General features: G+C 42.1%; 1 protein-coding gene across 1 annotated transcript in view; it reads left to right on the top strand.

Annotated features, from left to right (window-relative positions):
• LOC307238629 (guanine nucleotide exchange factor VAV3-like) overlaps window positions 1-20000 on the top strand; it is a 53711-nt gene that overhangs the window by 28259 nt on the left and 5452 nt on the right. Inside the window, exons 15-25 of the mRNA XM_080011697.1 lie at window positions 304-413; window positions 3247-3348; window positions 4935-5026; window positions 6257-6279; window positions 7292-7325; window positions 8747-8877; window positions 14698-14763; window positions 15012-15046; window positions 15178-15294; window positions 19090-19177; window positions 19700-19829. Of these exons, the coding sequence (XP_079867823.1) occupies window positions 304-413; window positions 3247-3348; window positions 4935-5026; window positions 6257-6279; window positions 7292-7325; window positions 8747-8877; window positions 14698-14763; window positions 15012-15046; window positions 15178-15294; window positions 19090-19177; window positions 19700-19829 (928 nt within the window). The remainder of the gene's footprint in view (window positions 1-303; window positions 414-3246; window positions 3349-4934; window positions 5027-6256; window positions 6280-7291; window positions 7326-8746; window positions 8878-14697; window positions 14764-15011; window positions 15047-15177; window positions 15295-19089; window positions 19178-19699; window positions 19830-20000) is intronic.

Here is a 20000-nt window from a genome sequence, read left to right on the forward strand (position 1 = left end):
TCATTTCGAACATTTCTTTCCTACTCGAATTTTTGTTCTTATAATCCAAAATTTGTTTTAGCAATATTTATTTTTCTTTGCTCTCTGTGATAAATCATAAAGGTTGTGTTTGCCTATTTAAGTGATTTATACTTTTTACATCCAAATGTCCCCGACCGCTGTGCTCTCACGCTGTAGATTCTTTATCTAATCTTGATTTCTAGTCTTTTACTTAAATCCAACTGTGTACTTGCAATACGTTTTTTCCCCCTTTGCTCTCCGTGATAAATCACAGATGTTCATTTGCTGTTCTTTCCCCCTCAGTGGTGCTACGGCTTCTTCCTGACGCACCAGCAGGGCCAGGCCGGCTTCGAGCTCTTCTTCAAGACCAAGGAGCTGAAGAAGAAGTGGCTGGAGCAGTTTGACATGGCCATGTGGGTACATAAGGGTACATACGGGTATATACGGGTACACATTTAGGGGTGGGAATCGCCTCACAATACGATGCTATCGCGATACTCGGGTCCTGATACGATAATATCACGATTCTTTATCCTTTGCAATGCACCAAGTATTGCGGTACGATACGGTCACATGTTGCGATATATTATTAGACATTGATATTATATCGCAACATATCACAGTATCACAGTATTCTCACCTGACTGCATTGGAAACACAAACCATTTCCTAGAACAAGCGGTTTTATTGATTTAATTTAATTGATTTTATTATTGTAGTACTAAAAACTCAAATTCGTATTTGCAATTAATACAATAAGATATTATTTTATTGTATAAATTGCAAATACGAATTAGCGGTTTTAGTTTAGTTAGTTAGTTAGTAGATTGTTTTTAGATACTTGGCGTCCGTGTATTGATACAATATCGCCATGCAAAATATCGCGATACTATATGTATTTTTTCCCCCACCCCTAGTATATATGGGTATATGCTGTATATATATATAAAATATAACTATCATAAACACATATACAACTGAAATTTGCAGAGACACTAAAGGTTTCTCTCTTCATTTTTCCATTTTATGTCTCAATTGTTTTTTCTAAGTCGATGCTTTTTTGGAGAGCCATTTGTATTTTTAGAGGTTGAGCCCGTAGAGCTGCATTGTCGCGTTGTCACAAACACCTCGTTTCATCCAAATCGATCCACATACTTAGCAGATATTTGCGAAAAATCGACCAAATGTAGATTGATATTACAGACACAGGCCAATGCATTTCATGCCGAAATGTCCAGCCCGGATAAAACTATCTGGAAGACAGACTTTGCCAGACCCCACGAATACCGTTGAGGTGTCGTTAAACCAGTGTTTCACAAGGATCTTGTGGTTTAATTTTCATTCGAATCAATCCACATACGAAGCAGATGTTATTGAAAAACCAAACAACTTTGACCCCGTGTCGAAAACACAGAAATGTGCAACTGAGTGATACGTTCAAGATCCAGCGAGGCGTCTGAAAAATAGAAGCCATGCAATGGTAATTCCTCACAGAAATACCACAACATTTTTCGTATTTCATGGAAACCTGACTTACTGAAAATGTAATCCAAGGAAAAAACTTGACTGAACTTTCTAAATAAATTAAGTAATGTAATGTTAAGTTGTGTTGAAATATCTAAATATCAACCCCACGATGTTTGATGTTTGTACGTATGGTAAATTGTGATGCATTTCACATAAAACAAAAAACTGTAATACGTACCTAATACAAATAAGCTGGACCCCGTTTTATTACTGCCTGCAGCTATATTTGTATTATTTTTTGCCCTTATAATTATATCAATATTATATCAATATATATATGTGTGTGTATATATATACTGTATATATATATATACACTGTAATTATCTTATCTTCTTTATCTTATCAATATTTAATATTGATTTCAATATGTCAATATTGTTTCGCAATCTATTATTTTATTTGATACGTTAATAAGTGGGATAATGTGCAGCCAGCCGGTCATTACAGCAAAATAACTCCCCTCAGAGTGAAACAAGTCGGGGGTTATTTTGTTGTTAATAACCGTCTGGCTGCACATTATCCCTTACATCATAAATAACCAAATTCCAAGGGAACTCATCTTTCATTCTGATCGTACAGCTTTGTCGTTTCTTTGAACAATAAACCCAACGCAGTTAAAACTGACGAAGAGCTTTGACATAAAATGCTATGGAAAACATACCGTGTGAGGTAGTGTCGAGCCAGTAATCACCAGTTGGGTGACTCGCTGATCGTCCTTCTGGAAGCCATGTTGTCAGAAACCAGCTGCTGTGTAAACAACATTCCCAAACCCTCCCTCCGTGATTGCTACAAGATTTGTAATTTTTGGGGGTAAATTCCTCCCCCACCCCCTCGTAATCATTCACGGAGCAGCGACTGATGAGGTAGGAGCTGCAGGGGGCGTGGGGGTGTTTATTATTATTATTAATTTATTTTTTTTGTTTGACCTGTCAGGACATTTGTTGATGCACTCTGTCGCTGGTGACCCCCCCCCCCACAATGAACATTAAAGAATGAGCACAAAGGAAATTACAGTTGTGATTTTTATCTGGATTTTGAAGAAAGATTCGGCTAATTATCCACCAAACCCCCCCCGCCCCACACACACACAGATTCTTGTTTAGGTGGCTTATAGATTCATCTCGAAAAACCTTTAAAAACAAGATTAATTGTGATTATGTAGGTTTAAAACAGCAAAAATGAATTTATATTTTACCGCAAGTCGAGGAAGATGCATATGAAATCAATAATTAATAATTAGAATGACTTACACATGCTTAGAAGCGGCATTAAAAGACCCTTCACAATTTGAGGACATGATGTGCCCTCATGATCCCGGTGTACTGTTAATGCTGTTTGGTCCTTTTTAAACTAGGTCTGCGCACCCCCCCCCACACACACACACACACACACTCTTGCTCTCTCTCTCTCTCTCTCTCTCTCTCTCTCTCTTTCTCTCTCCATCTCGATCTGAATTCAATTCAATTCAAAATGGCTTTATTGGCATGGGAAACATAGATTTATGATGTATGAAACTAAAATACTGAGAAAGACTTGTATCACACTAAAAGACAGAGAAAGACTTGAACAAAAAAGTAAAACATAAAATCCAAAACAGAAAAATGTAAAGGTTCCAGTCAAAATACATATATATATACAGTATATACTGTATATGAAAATGAGTGAAGGTTACCTCAAATGGAACATTTTAAGCATTGCCCCTCTCTCTCTCTCCTCAGATCTAATATCCGTCCGGAGGAGGCCAACAGTAACTCACACCAGTTCAGGATGCACACCTTCGAGAGGATAACCTCCTGCAACTTCTGTCACCTCCTGCTCAGGTGAGACTCTGCAGCAGGCGCAGTGGATTTACAACTTTTTTTCTCCACTTCGGAAATGTATTTCCTTTCGGCTCACAGCCGACCCCTGAAATAGGATTTGTGTCATGGTATACTCATTCTACTTGTGAATACAGGGTGTATTGGGACTGACAAATAAATACGTCTCAAAGGAAAACCGCAGTGACATTGGTGCAGTGAAATGGTGAAAAGGGCAAAGGCTGTGCAAATGTATAAAGTAGGAAATAAAAAATTATAATGGTAACCAGTAACCGTAGGCCTCCAAAAGCCACTAAATCACGTAAGGATTGGAGTATGGATGTGGACTATACATGCATTCAAAGAGGGTATATTATCTGATTTTTGCAGGGGTAAGCAATACATTTACTATCCAAAATAGTTTTGAACTAGTTTTTTTTTTAAACATAAAAATTTGCCCTCCTTAATTGTATATATAGTATTGATCTGCCTATTATCACCATAATTTAAAAAAGAAAAAAGGACAGACTATGGGATGAACAGCCAGTAAGTACTGCCACTGTTGTATCATCAGAGCTATAGTTGGTGGGTATGGAGCACGGCGGTCCTGAAGAGAGCCGACGGCAACACACGTCGTCTGGACGTGTCATATTTAGCCTCAATAATTTGTCAGGAGGTCATTGAACTTAAGGGAGGGAAAACAAAAATCTTTTTTTGTTTCGTCCAATCAGGAAATTGAGTCAAATAAAATGGAATCCAATTATTTAGATTTTTTTTTTTTTTTTTTTTTTTATGAACTAACCCCATTTGTCCTTCATTACTTTAAATATACTTTTCACCTGTTGCAGGTTAACAAATAACTGACAGTTTGCGTGAGCCGGATCATTATCTGCAGTGAAAACTTTGCACGACCCCGCCCCCTTTTACCTGACTGGCTGAGCGACCATAGTGTGACGCCGACGGGCGCCGCTGCTCTTCGGCTCGAGGCGCACGGGAGAGGAAAGCGGCGGCGCCTGGCACAGAGGATTTTAGGCGACACGCTCCGAGCCGTAACGCTTTGGGCGCGACCCGAGGGCGGGTATTTCAATCGGCAGCTCGGGCGTGGCACCGGAACGAGGCGCCGCGGTCTGCCTTGGGATTCGGTCCGGTAGATATCAATGGCATAGGAACCGGTGTCGTAGTGGTAGCGGGTTTCGATGCCCAACCCAAACATCCCGCCCGTGATCGTGTTTTGATTCAGAGTGTGCACGGAGAGGAGGGGCGAGAGAGAGCGGGTAGAGAGAGAGAGAGAGAGAGAGAGAGAGAGAGAGAGAGAGAGAGAGAGAGAGAGAGAGAGAGAGAGAGAGAGAGAGGTAGCGCGCTACAATGGAATACGATTTTACCCATTTTAAAGAGTAATAAAAATAGGAAATCAATATGCAGCGGTCGATGTTGATATTTTGATTTAAAAAAAAAAACCTTAAAAATACATTACAAAAATAAAGATGCTTAGGACTGGCGGGGAGGCGGGAGGGGTCAACTGGGGAAAACAATGATAATAATAATAGTGAAGAAGAAATGTCAACGCTAAATTGATAAATTTGAGATGAATTGTCTCCTTGTGTCTCCAGGGGAATCTTCAACCAAGGTTATCTGTGTCTCAAGTGCGGCCTCGGGGCACACAAAGAATGCCTGGGGCGCCTGGGAATCTGCCCCAGAGCAGGTGAGACAAGAGGCCTCCCAAAATAACCGTCCTTTGTCAATATTATCCTCCATTAGTGCACGGGAATTTTGGCTTATTTGGGTTGCTTTTTGACCAAATGTCTTGAAAGCACAAGGCTGTTTCTAACAAACTTAGTTTCTAACAAACAGGACTTAGAGTACTGCTGGATGTACAGTATGTGGGACCTGTGGTGTTTGTTTATACTTTATTGTTGGTTCAAGTACTTCAAAGTACGCATGTAGTTATAGAGTTGTACTATTTATAATCAATGTCCTCCAAACAAAGAGGACTCTCTAACAAACCTTGTTTCCCGACAACAATATATATAATATTTCACGTTCCCGTTTGTGTCTATTGATTTGCTAATTTGTTATTGTAGCCTACGTCCCAGATATCGCTTTCTAGGTCTCTTTATCTTTTCTCAATTGCTCTAAATAAAATAGTTACGCCACGTCCCCGACTATTCGGCAAATCGGCACGGCTCGATGGGGTGCTCCGTTGGGGACGGCCGATGGCGGCGATCAGCGGTCATTCATTTGGAAATAATGGCCGCTGATCTGTTAAGAAGGGCAGTTGTCACGGGAAACCGTGCTCTCCGTCCGGCTCCACCACCCTCGCTTCACGCCGCCGACACGCTATGGCATTATGACGGTGTAATAGGTTTGTGATATGCGGGGCAACAATTTTTTTTTTGTAGGACGAATAGTTTGCCACGTTGCTGTGGTGTTTGTGCACCACGTTTCTTTGCGAAAATCTCTTCAACCATGCATAGTAGTCATAAAATCATTTCAAATCAAAATACTGTCTCAGTGTATTATATTATATTATTTTATGTTATATAAATAATATATTATATTATTTAATATTATATTCATCAAGTTTATATTATATTTATCAATCACCCCTCCAGAGTGATACAGGACCCCGATCATCCTGTTGGGGGTTATTTTTTGACGATGACCAGGTGGCTGTGCGTCCCCAGCCTTGTAGCCAGCTCTCGTTTTGCGTAAACTATGCGGGGCTGTAGTTCAGGTACGTCGCCCTCCCTGACGGGGCGGACGGCCAGATCCGGGCGGTGACAGGCCCTGGCTTTTTTTTTTTTTACCCGGAGCTCTTTGTGCATTCCGGCGGGTGGCGAGGGTCCGTGGAGGTCGACAGCTTGAGGTTGTGTGTCATGGAGCTGATATGGAATTCTGCTCACCGCTCGCTCTGTCTTCCGTCTGGTTGCAGATCCTGCCGCCGCCAGGCCCCAGGTAAGAACCCCCTGGAGCTGCTGGAATTATAGCATTAGCATTGTAACCCAGCCGCTCTGCCGCAGACCCCCGCCGGCCGCCCCGCATTGGCTGGGCGGGGACTGCGAAAAGCACACCCGCTTTAAAATGAGCCCCTCCCACTCATCACTCAGTCCTTGACATTTTTCTAAAATGTGCAGCGGGCAGAATGAATTTATCTTTCCCTAGATTTTGGCGACGTTATATTTAAAATACTAGAGATTAAAGATTCATTTTTTCCATTTTCTAAGTCTGGACGTCACTTTTTCAAAATATAGTCGCACATAATCACAGCAGAGGACTGAAAGTTATATTATGTATAGAGTTATAATGTGAGTCTCTGATCGACAAGTTTAGAAGGATTGTGAACTTTTTGACTTCCTAAATACCGTAGATATAGAATTATAATCGGTACAGAACCAATACAGCTGTGACAACATTGGATTCAATCTGTTCCCGAACCACATTGGATTGCACTTTTTTCTGTAGTTCATTTGTTTTGAAGGGTCTGAAGCATGAGGCACTTTCAGTAAATGCACTTTCACAGTTGCTCCTGTGAGTGCAAAGGGCAGACTGACGCGGCCGTGGAGGTGTGAATGACTTCTGCACCTCTCTCCCTCTTCTATTCTCTCCCTCCGCCATATCTCCATCACCACTGATTATTTCTTTTTTTTATATATATTTCATCTATTTCTTATTTCCATATTATTTTTATTTTTAATTTGTTCTCTTTTTTTTCTGGTACATCAGACATTTTCATTCTATTCAGTAGATTATTGATAAACCTTTTTTAGTTTTCTCTCTCTCTCTCCCTCTATCTCAACTGTTTGAATCCTAATTTATGATGAGTTCCTTTTTATTACATTTTGAACATTTTTTTTCCCACGACACATCTTTGTTGGTTTCCCTTTAAATTAACATGCATGTGCAAGTTGCAAAAATATAAATATAAATTCAAAATAATCTCTCCCTCTCTCTCTCTCTCCACCCACAGAGAAGCTCCACGGCACAGAGGCAGACAGACCCAGGTCAGTGTGTCCGACCGCGCCACTCCTTCAGGGTCCTCTTCAGGGCACACAGAATTCCAAAAACAGCCCCAAATCATTCTGAATAAAAGAAGCTTCAGGTTTTAAACTTGAGATTGGAAGGATAGAAGTGATCCCTTTGAGATAAAATGAACCCATCACCCACCGTCCAGTTATCAAATCCAACATTCCCAAACTATTAAGATAAGATAACACTTTATTTATCACTTCATTTTCAATCAATCTATCCATTGGTCTATATTGAGGGAATATCCTCAGCTGACGGGGCAATCGTGATCGTTTTCGTCGACGACGAGGTTGACTCCCGTTGACTCCCGCTGTTGGAAAACCACGGCTCAAGGATAGAAAAAACCTCAGCTTTTCCTTCAACCCAAAGCAGAGAAAACCCCTCGAGCAGCCCGGAGCGGTGTTTAAAATGTCTCCGTCACGCTCTCTCGCTCCTCCGTGTACCTCGGAGCGACCCTCGCAGTATTTTTAGAAATCAATTTTGGTAAGAAGAAGACTTTATGAGGAGGGATGGTCGCGCTTATTGTCCTTATTAAAGACGGGGACGTGTAATATTCCAGTCGTCATCACTAATAGTTTCCCGGGGCCGCTTTGCCGAGGCTTAGAGGGAGAGATATATACGTCTGGAAAGCAAGGACGGGGGAGGGACCGGGGAGGGACGGGGCAGGAGGAGCGGGGTGCGGTGATTTGTGCATCCAGGGAGACAAAGTGGCCGTGTCGTCTTTGTTGGCAGCCATGTTCAGTCTTATCCTCCGCCGGACGCCTGTGGCTGAGTTAGTCGGCTAAATGCCGAGGAGAGATTGGAGATGCGTGGCACAGAAAAAGTTCAACAGGACGGAGATTAGTGACAAGCAGCGGAGTTTTATTGTTCTAGGGGGAGTTATGAATCTCAAGCCAAAGGATTTAGGAGACTGAGGGAGTGCCTCCATTATGCACGGTGCTTCCTGTATGTATATATATATATATATATATATATATACATATCATTTTAAGGAAAATACTAAAGCTAAAGGGAATGGTGAAGGTTCTGGAGAGGAAGGGGAGCGGAGGAATGGAGCATTAATTTCTCTGAGCTGGGCCATAGATTGCCAGGATTGACTAGCTTCTCCCCCACCCCACTCCCCCGTCCCTCTTACCCCCGACGAACAAATACGATCATGATTATGTAATGCGTTGTTCTGCGGCTAAACTTCCTTCCTCCCCGTTGGAGCATAATATCTGCGACATAAGGTCTCGACATCTGTCACATCTTTCTTTTTCTCTCTCTGTATTGTCACATCTATTGTCGCCGCCGATCTACATTGTGAACCGTGACTCCCAAGTTTGCTCCGGATTCGGAGCTGACGCCCCCTTGAGAGGTTGAAATGCAAATGGCAGTGCTGATCGCTGTCTTCCAGGTTTACCCAGGATGCTGGTGATCAGAGACTACAGCGGCGTCCCGTACCCCCAGAGTGGCCCCCCGCTGAGCGTTCACACCGGAGACGTCATCGAGCTGATGTGCGCCGATCTGCACAGCGCCTGGTGGCAGGTGGGTGGCACGCCACTCCTCTTCCTCCTCCGTCCTTCAAACATCTGGGACTTGGTGGTGAAGGAACGCGCCAGGTCATGACAGGCTAAAGTTAGCAGTCACCCTGAAAATGTTGGTTCTTGTTCCATTCGAACCGATTCCTAAAAAGGGCTTATATACGTCACCACCTGGAATGTTGGAACTCCAAATAAGGGCATATACCTCACAGCCGTGGTGAGGTGTACAGCCTGGCATTGTATCATCGGTGGATGAAGAGTGAGGTATGGAGAATAATGACAGCATGCAGTGGCATGTGATTTTATTTTTAGCTGTAAAAGACCTTGAACTTGAACTGAATGTTGCTAATTTCCCTGGAAAAGCTCAAACAAATTCAGTCAATTCTATTTCACCAAGTGGCTCTCTAGGGGGCGTGGCCAAAGAGCACATCAGCCTCTCAAACGGCCCGATTGCCCTGTTCGCCCATACAAATTATTAATTGCAGAATCATTTAATTGCAATTGGAAGTAATTGGAACCCATCCCAAGTAAATGGAATGGGTTCTATGGACCACTGAACGACTGAGGGAGGTTTTGTTTTGTCCATTTTAATGCAGAGGTTGTTGTTATTCCTATTTTTTTTTAGATTTCTAGAGAAAAGATACAAATATCTCATAATTACATTATGATAAAAGTCATTGTTAATTTGAGATATAACTCATGTTTCAGCTCAAATCCCACTTAACCTCCACCCATGATGGATGATGTGTGGGCTTCCTCTCCTCCAGGTTCAACCCAGCGAGCCTCCATTACATGATCTCACCAATTAGCCGCTTCCATTGATTCATTAAGTGGCTCGGCCAGACAATAAAACCACTCGCACTTTGGTCTCGGGACGCTTTTCATGCTGGAGGAGAGCGGTCACGTGTGCTGCACTGTCACCACGTTATCTGTTTTTGAAGCAATCAAAACTCGATTAATCCAGAGGTGTTGCGGGGGGGAACCCTCCCTATCCATTTCATTTCTCACTCCTTTTGGTACGATGGCACTAAAGCGTCTACGTCCTCCCTGATGGTGCTGCTCCAAAATCTGCCAAACAACACTGCTGAGAATATGTGTCCTGCCATTAGTTAATACTCGGATGTGTTATTTAATTAAAAATTCAAATACCCTGACACTGAATTACTCTAGTGAAAGCACCACATTGACATTTCTAGTTCGGTAAAAGTATTTAGGATAGATAGATAGATAGATACACTGGCTTCAGAAAGTATTCGGGCCCCTTCACTTTTTGCACACTTTATTGTGTTGAAGATGTAATTTTAAATGGATAAAACTGCCATTCTTGCCCATCAATTACCCGTACTGACAAAGTGAAAAAATGTTTTTCGAAATCTCTCAGTAGTATTCAGTATTCAGTATTCAGATCCTTTGCTGCGGCACTCCAAATTGTGGTCAGGTGCATCCTGTTTGCTTAAATTATCCTTATTATTTGTCTAGACCTCGATTTGAATCCCCTTGTAACAAATTGAAGGAACTCACTGTAGACCAACACGATAAAGTTGTGGCGAGGCATCGATCGGGGCAACGAGTATAAAACCATTTCTAAAGCTTTGAGTGTTCCCAGGAGCACCCTGGCCTCAATAATTGTGAAACGGGAGAAGTGTGGAACCACCGGCACTCTTCTCATAGTTAGCCAAACTGAGTAACTGGGCAAGAAGAGCCTTGGTCAGGGACGGGACCGAGAACCCAACAGTCACTCTAAGAGAAGTCCTCTGCAGAGATGGCTGAACCTGCCGGAAGGACCACCCTCTCAGCAGCACTCCATCAATCAGGCGTTTATGGTGGAGTGGCTAGACGGAAGCCACTCTTCAGTAAAACGCACATGACACCCGCTTGGAGTTTGCCAAACTGCATTTAAAGGACTCTGATAGCGTGAGGAAAGAGATTCTCTGGTCTAATGAGACAAAAATTGAACTCTTTGGGCAGAACTCCAAGCACTATGTCTGGAGAACACCAGGCACTGCTCCATCACCTGGCTACCATCCCCTACGGTGAAGCCTGGTGGTGGCGGCTACATCATGCTATGGGGGTGCCTCTCAGCGGCAGGAGAGAGAGAGAGAGAGAGAGAGAGAGAGAGAGAGAGAGAGAGAGAGAGAGACCGGTCAGAATTGAGGGAATGATGAATGCAGCCAAATACAGAGTCGTCCGTGAAGAAAACCAGCTCCAGAGGGCGCACAACCTCAGACTATCACACCACAACGATCCGAAGGAATACAGCCAAGACGACGCTAGAGTGGCCTCGGGACGAGTCTCTGCCTGTCCTTGAGTGGCCCGGCCAAAGCCCAGACTTAAACCCCATAGAACATCTGTGGAGAGGCCTGAGGATGGCAGTTCACAGACGCTTCCCATCCAATCCTACGGAGTTTGAGAGGATCTGCCAGGAAGAATGGGATTAACTTTCCAAATCCAGGTGTGCAAAGCTTGTAGAGACTTACCCAAGAAGAGTCGAAGCTGTAATTGCTGCCAAATGGGTGTCTACAAAGTACTGAATTAAGGGTCTGAATACTTATGTATATGGGAGATTTCCATTTTTGATCTATAATACATTTACAAAAAAATATTTTCTAATCCGATGTACCAGTCACCCGTTGGCGATAATCATCCAATTGCCCAAGCCTAATAGATAGATAGATGCTTCACTGCAATTGTGGTGTCACCTTAAAAAAATGCAATATACAATAAACCAAAGCATTGTCCCAAAGGATAGAAAAAAATGGCAGTGTACAATAAACCTAAAAAAATAAACAATAAACCTCAGTATCAGTAGGTTCACATTCAGACAAAGTAACTACTTGCTCTGAAATGTACTTAAAGTATTAAAAGTAAAATCACTGTAGGAATGTAGTATAACGTATTGATATTCGCTTAGAAATGTAGAGGAATAAAAGTTGAAAATCTCATGAAGTGAATACACACAGTACAGGTACTAGTAAATGTGACTTATGTACACAAACAAAGTAACTTATATTTAGTTACTTTCCACCACTGCGAAGTGCTCGACTATAGTGACCAGAGAGTGAGCTGTAACGGCCAGCCTTCATCCCCTGCAATTTAACCTCATATATGTATTTATATATACAGTAATATAAATAGGGGGGGTATAATTCAAAAGGTGCGAGGGCTTATTTTATTGAGATACATAACGACATGGTAATAAGGCTCCTTCATTTTCATCTTCATCTTCACCATCCAGAGGATGGCATTACATTGCACTGAGACTTCATATCCCCCCGTTACTCAGAATGCAATTACCCAACGGCAGAACAATACAATCAATCACCCTAATTTCATTTGATCCTTTTGGGCTGCTGCCTGTTTACGCCGACAGAGTAATAAGTTTTAATCTTTTATCACACGCTCATCGAAAGGCATAACAAATAGACAGGAGGGGAGGGTTGCGCGCAAAAAAAAAAATAAACAAAAAAAAAATGATGAAATGTTATTTATTACGTGGAGTGAATGGTCGAGACGGGTGAGGATTCGCTTTCCAATCGAGTTACTGCCAGGGATTTTCCACACTCCCAAAACGCATTTCATTCAGTAATAAAGAGAAGAGAACAAGTGCGGGGGGGGGGGCAAAAAAATAATAAAAGCGTGCAAACAGAGCAGGAAGCAGAGTGTCGGGCTCTCGGATTGACTCAGTGGTCGCTCAAATAGACCCCAAATTCCATACAGGGACTAGAATAGTAGAATGATGTATTATTCAATAACATATATGACATATAACATAAATGAATACGGTATTCAGAATATATTCAACAACGAGGAAACAGCTATTGGATAGAAACTGGACACCTAAAAAAGTGGATCTCAGACATTCCAAAACACCAATTTGTGAATTATTTACCTTCTAATATTTTGACATTTTTTTGATTTTATCACACCCAAGATATTATTTATTTTATTATTAATCATTATTATTTATTTTACATGAACTCCTGAAATTGATCCTATTTAGCGTCAAACCAGTGTAAAATCTCAACTGCTGCCGAGTGTGTGAACCATAATTAACTGAAGCGGTAAATAAGATTAATTGCTTGTTGTGTCTTTAATTGCTCTGGATTTATTGAAACAAGTCTGGGAGCGTTTAAGTGTGTGTGTGTGTGTGTGTGTGTGTGTGTGTGTGTGTGTGTGTGTGTGTGTGTGTGTGTGTGTGTGTGTGTGTGTGTGCGTGTGTGCGCGTGTGCGCGTGTGCGCGTGTGCGCGTGTGTGCGCGCGCGCGCTCTCCCAGACAAATGACGCGATTAACAAGCGATTTGTTACATTTCAAAGTTAAGAAGGACACAAGGAACAAGATTTTAAAACGCCATTTCCAGCGTAACCGTGGAATTTGACCAACCGATATACAAACTGTATGTAATATCTTTCAATTTAATGTCTGGATAATTCAACGAAAATATATGCTAAAATGTGTGAATTGCAAGTCTTTGAACTACAATTCTATACATACATGTATACATACATACATACATACATACATACATACATACATACATACATACATACATACATACATACATACATACATACATACATACATACATACATACATACATACATACATACATACATACGCCACAAGAGGGAACAAGAGCCTTCTGACAATGAATGACAAGCATGGTTTTTGGAGGAATCTTTTACAGTGGAGTCTCCAACATCTTCTTGTCAGAGTTGTCAGAAGGTTTCTGTTGATGCGTTCACACGTTCTCAGGAGCTGTATGTGTGAACGCAAATGTCCGAATCGGTTGGACTGGACATTACGACGACGGAGCGGTATGTGTGAACGGAGCAGGTGATTGTCCGGTGAATTCACACCGCGTGTCGCGTGTTGATGATGTCGCTATCATGCGACTGGCGCATGATAGCGACAAGCTCACCTGAAGAGGGAGGAAGGGTCATTTACCACCATAACATACGAGGATAAAAAAGAAGAAGATAATATATTGCGGATATGTCCAAATATATGGAGTATATGCATATATTTGGAGCAAAAAAGTCATAGGGCAACTCCGGACAATGTCCAGACCTGATCATCCACGCTCCATATGGAGAATGGCACCTCTTTCATTCTCACCCGCACCCCCGGACACCTGTTCTTGCACTGTGTAACTTCAGTGTTCAAGTACTAAACCACGGAACAAGTGCGTTGCGCTTTACGGCACATGTCACATGTTTGATGTTTGGCTGCTGTAATTACGTTTTGTTTTTTTGCCTGGTAAAATGTATTAAAAAAATACAAAACAAAATAAAAACAATAAATTAAAAACTTGCCGGTTAAAATGTCCAGTAATAATGCTCATACAAAACGCAGCTGCTTCACCTCCCCGATGGCACGGACGAGACGGGCCAGCAGTGCCGGGAACCAGCAAGAAGCGCTGTTAACCTAGGTGTACATTATATTTACGTTTGTAACGTAGACTGTTATTGAAACGTGACCGATAAGGTTCAAATTTGGCCGGTAAAATAAATCATTTTCCGACACCGGACCGAGTTTTACGACTGGGGTGTAAAAGTGCAATTGGACTCAGGAAACTGTGGGGGCGCCAAATCCCAAATATCAAAAGTTATATACAGCAGTACCGCTTTAATCCAATCTATCTATCTATCTATCTATCTATCTATCTATCTATCTATCTATCTATCTATCTATCTATCTATCTATCTATCTATCTATCTATCTATCTATCTATCTATCTATCCATCCATCCATCCATCCATCCATCCATCCATCCATCCATCCATCAAGACAAATATGTGATTAACAATCAATTCGCTGTTTCAGGGCAAAGTTCCGGCGACGAGCAGGACCGGCTTCTTCCCGAGCGACGCCGTCCGGCCGTGCCCATGCGTGAGGATCTATCTATTCTACCTCTTCGTTCCTCTCTTCTTTTTCCCTGTTGATGTTATTATCCCATCCCTCGCTCCTCTCTAATCATTTTCTCGGCCACGGAGGCCCTGGTTTAAACCATTAGGTGTGGATAGAATATCACATTAACACAAACGACCCGCTCCCCTGCCGCTGTCGACTCCATTAGGGACATAAAATAACCACTCTCACTCACCACTTTTTTTTTCTTCCCCCTCTCTCCGCTCCAGGTTCCGAAACCTGTCGATTACTCCGGCCAGCTCTGGTAAGCCGCAGAGAAACCAATTACCATAGATTGATAACGATATCCGCGCCAGTCTTTCTTCGCCCTGCTGGTTATTGATCGTATTGATTTTCCCCCTGTCCTGGTGATTGATTGATCGATCTGGTGGTCAGGTTCGCCGGCCCGATGGAGAGACAGCAGGCGGAGGTGGAGCTGATGGAGCGACAGAACAGCACCTTCCTGGTTCGACACCGGAGCAAGGAGTGCAGCAAGTACGCCATCAGTATCAAGTAGGTGATATCTGTCTGTCCATCTGTCTATCTGTCTACCTATCCATCTAGATGTCTGACTGTCTGTCTGTATTATCTATCGATCATATGTCTGTCTGTCTGTCTGTCTGTCTGTCTGTCTGTCTGTCAAACTGTCTGTCTGTCTGTCTGCCTGTCTGTATCTACAGTGTCTATTCGTCTATCTATCTATCTGTCTATCTGCCTATCTGCCTGTCTGCCTACTATCTACAGTGTCTATTTGTCTATTTGTCTATCTATCTATCTATCTATCTATCTATCTATCTATCTATCTATCTATCTATCTATCTATCTATCTATCTATCTATCTATCTATCTATTTATCTGTCTATCTGCCTGTCTGCCTACTATCTACAGTGTTTATCTGGAGATGTCTGTCTATCTCTGCTCTCTCGTTCTTTCTCTCTTTCACTCTCTCGATCTCCACTGCATGCCCCGTCTCTCTCTCTCTCCCTCCCTCCCCAGACCGGCGTGCAGGCGGTGGTTTCTGCAGGCGTTGGGTTTTTAAGAAATGTAATTCAATAGCAGCGTAGCAGCAAAGCGAAGCTAAACTCCGGGATCGCAGATGAAACGGCCTCAGTTAATGAGGCTTTTTATCTGCGAGTCAAGTGCCTCCGACAAAAAAGGCCCCCCCCCCCAAAAAAAAGCAAAGCAAAGCAAAGCGACCGTCTGTTTAAGCCATAAATGTGTATTTCAGGTTTTACATCAAAGGTTGCCACACTTTTCTTGCTATCTCCAATGAAAAGACTTGTCTGCGTGGTGTCATGGCGTCAGTGCCCCGAGAGATTAAAACCCCAGTGAAGGCGCTAACGTGCTAATGCTATCTATATGGAGATAATTAGGCCGTTCCGTTCCATTCAGGGCCGTTTCAGCTCCGTGTCATTACGGGGGCCCGTGGGGGCCTCCCCGCTCGCTCGCTTCGCCCCCTCGTCCGGTCACTTTGATCTTCTGCTGCTGTTTTTTTTTTTTTTTTTTTTTTTTTTTTCTCGCGATGCCTCGATCGTAATTGCCCGTCCGACGGCTTAAGATGCTTATCAGCACGAGATAACGGAGCTGAACACGGAGAACGGGCTCCAAGTCGATGCTAGCCAATGCACTGCGCTGGAATCAAATGACAATTTAACCTGGGGGAGGGAGAGGAGGTCTCAGCCTCCCCCCAAATCCACTCCTCAGCTGTCTCAACATGTGATAGGGTGTTTCTCTGGACACACATCCATAATGTAGATATAGAAATTCACATATATATATATATACATAGTGTATATATGAAGCAGCAAGTGAACAGTCAGTTGTTGAAGATGACGTGTTGGAAGCAGGAAAAATGGGCAACGATAGGATCTGAGCCACTTTGACAAGGTCCAAATTGTGATGTCCATCTTCAAAACGGCAGGTCTTGTGGGGTGTTCCCGGTATGCAGTGGTTAATATCTACCAAAAGTGGTCCAAGGAAATACCAGTGACAGGGTCATTGGGCCCCTAAGGCTCATTGATGCTCGTGCGGAGTGAAGTCGAGCTCATCTGGTCTGATCCCACAGAAGAGCTACTGCAGCACAAACTGCTGAAAAAGTTAATGCTGCTATGATAGAAAGGTGTCAGAACAACAAATCGTGATGGTTAGACGACTGGGTCAGAGCATCTCCAAAACGACAGGTCTTGTGGGGTGTTTCCGGTATGCAGTGGTTAGTACCTACCAAAAATGGTCCAAGGAAGGACAACCGGTGAACCAGCGACAGGATCACGGGCGTCCGTGGACTCATCGATGCACGTGGGGAGTGAAGTCCAGCCCGTCTGGTTCGATCCCACAGAAGAGCTACTGCAGCACAAATTGGTGAAAAAGTTAATGTTGCTATGATAGAAAGGTGTCAGAACACACAGTGCATCTGTGTAGATCTTAACGCCGCGCTCCCAACCTGGTGAAGACCGACATCATGCAGATTCACACAAACCAGCATCCCCCGCCCGCCGGATCTACACACCACAACGAATAAAAAAAACAAAAGAACAATACCCGCCACCGAAATAAATTCTAAACATTAAAGGAAATGTTTTTAAAAAAGTTTGAAAGTCACTCGCTCAGTAGATGCCGCGACACGCGACCACACGAGCCGCTCGCTCCCGCCCCCATCCACTCAGAGAGAGAGAGAGAGAGAGACAGAGAGAGAGAGAGGCAATTCCAAGTTCCTTACACATAAAATAAATAAAAAGGAAAGAGCATAGATAAATAAAGAAATTCAAAAATATATAAAAGACAAAAATAATAAAAAGTCACAGTGTTTTAAGGGATGTTTGCATGCAGAAGAATACATAATTTTGGGTACTATAAATGATACTTTTTGCTCATATTTATGATTATGCCTATAATCATCAACAAATATTAAAACATATTGTTGATATTTGTGACAAAGATAAAGCATTTAAATTGAATTCCTACATTAAACTTGTCTAACTGATCGACAGACCAAGTGTCTGTGTGGCCGGTCAGCAGTGGAAGAGGCAGGTCTCACACCTCCTGTGTTCCCGTCCACAGAGACGTATGAGTTTCAGGTCCCGGGAGAGCAGGAGCCGGATGAGGAGATAGGGACCCTGACGTCGCATAACTGAGCCATGTTGTGGGCTACGTATTTCTTCCATTAGGGGAGTAGAATATTTGTTTCAACGTTTGAGCATGATGTTTTTTAGATGGCTAGGTTAAACAAAGTCCACCCAGACAAAATTGTTCTTAACAGATACTCAAGGTTGTGTTATCGGTATCGGCACATGAAAAAGTGGTATCGAGCCATCCCTAATATATATATATATATATATATATATATATATATGTATACTGTATATATTTATATACACACACACACACACACACACACACACACACACACCGTATATATGTATATCCATAATGTGTTGGGGAATTTGCAACACAGACACATTTTTCTCTTCCCTCACTCATCCATTATACAGTGAATCAAGAGATTTACGATGAGGCTCCAATGGTGTTTCTTTTCCACATCACGAATGCGGAACAACGTGCTCGCCGTCTCAATTGGCTCTATATAGGCAGCCCATCAAAATCATACTGCTTTCCATGTTTACACTCAGATTTCTAAAAGAGCCTTCTGTAAAAGTCTGGTAATCTGACCTGAATTTGGCATGAATAACAAGGCCCCTAACAATTGACTGTGAATTAATTATGAAAAAATAAAATAATTTAAATTTAAATAAAATGTTAATGATGTTTGTGCAAGCTGCGCTCAGGATTAGATGGGTGTGGTTTTTATTGCATTTACAAGAACATTTGGGAATGTTGTTTGTGTGTAAACATCTTATTCCATGAATATCTGCCCTATTCGAACATATATATTTATATTTAAAAGCAAATGTTTATGCATTGATATATAATATTTAAATATGTGTATTTATTATTATTTATTAATTAACAATGTATTATTGTTATTACAATTTCATTTTCATTTTATTGTTTATGTTTTTCCTCGAAAAATTCAGAAATATATATATATGCAACCACTTTGGGAATCCCTGCTTTAAACTCTAGCTTATGTTCATGAAATGTGGACAAGTTATTATTATTTTTTGTTTAAATTACAACTTTATGTACTATTTGAGCTGGCTAAATTGGGTGTGGTGTCTCAGTCTGGAGCAGTGTCCTGTCTCAGCACGGCTCCTGTCAGGCTGGATGTTTTGACGTTCCTCCAAAGCGACAGTGTAGACGGAGCGCCATGTATAGTTGATCAGACGGCCATATCTTATTCATCCCGCACAGGTTCAATGATGAGGTCAAGCACATTAAGATCCTGACCAGGGACGGAAGCTTCTACATCGCAGAGAGCCGGCTCTTCAAGTCCGTCCTGGTGAGGGCTTCTTAATTATAGTCTCCCACAATATTACTGCTACCTACTACCCCCATGTCTTTATGTTGACGAGCTCTACGAAGTCTGAAAGGACAAGGTCACCATACTCTCATACTTCAGTTTTATCTTTTCAAATACAGATTTAAATTAAGAAGGCGGAAGAGAAAATGCTGAGTTTCCCGTAATATAAGTGCACTGAGCTTTGATCAATAGTTTATATTAATTTATATAAATAAATGCGCCAATCCTTTTGGATTGGCACATTTATTTACAGACAATTACCATAAAAACAAATACAATTTTGTTTTACAGAGATTGTCAAAAATACAAAACAGAAATAACCAAATATATAAAAAATAAAGAGAATATACACGGTGTGATGAATATACACGGTGTGATTCTATGCATAGCATAAATTATCGTTATAGGTATATAAGCTGTCAATTATTATTATGTACTGACTAAGGCTTGTGCGTCTACAGTGTTATAACAGCGTTATTTAAATAATTTCAACATGTTTAGGACCTGGTGGAGCACTACAGGCACCACTCCTTGAGGGAGGGCTTCAGGAGCCTGGACACCACCCTGCAGGTCCCCTACAGGGGGCGGGGCAACGGAACCACACCCAGGAACAGCACCACCAGCGGAAGGGGTGAGAATACTGAGGAGCACTAATGATTTAGGAATGATCGTGATCCTTCAAGGTCTTAATGAAATTGATGACCCAAATCTGAAATTGAGTAAAATATTTACCAAATATTTTGGGACTATTGGACTGCCTTCTATCGACATGAAGCACCTTGAAAAGGATATTTCAGGAGCT

The sequence above is a fragment of the Zeus faber genome (genome assembly GCF_960531495.2).
Source record: "Zeus faber genome assembly, chromosome: 12".
Lineage (NCBI taxonomy): Eukaryota > Metazoa > Chordata > Actinopteri > Zeiformes > Zeidae > Zeus > Zeus faber.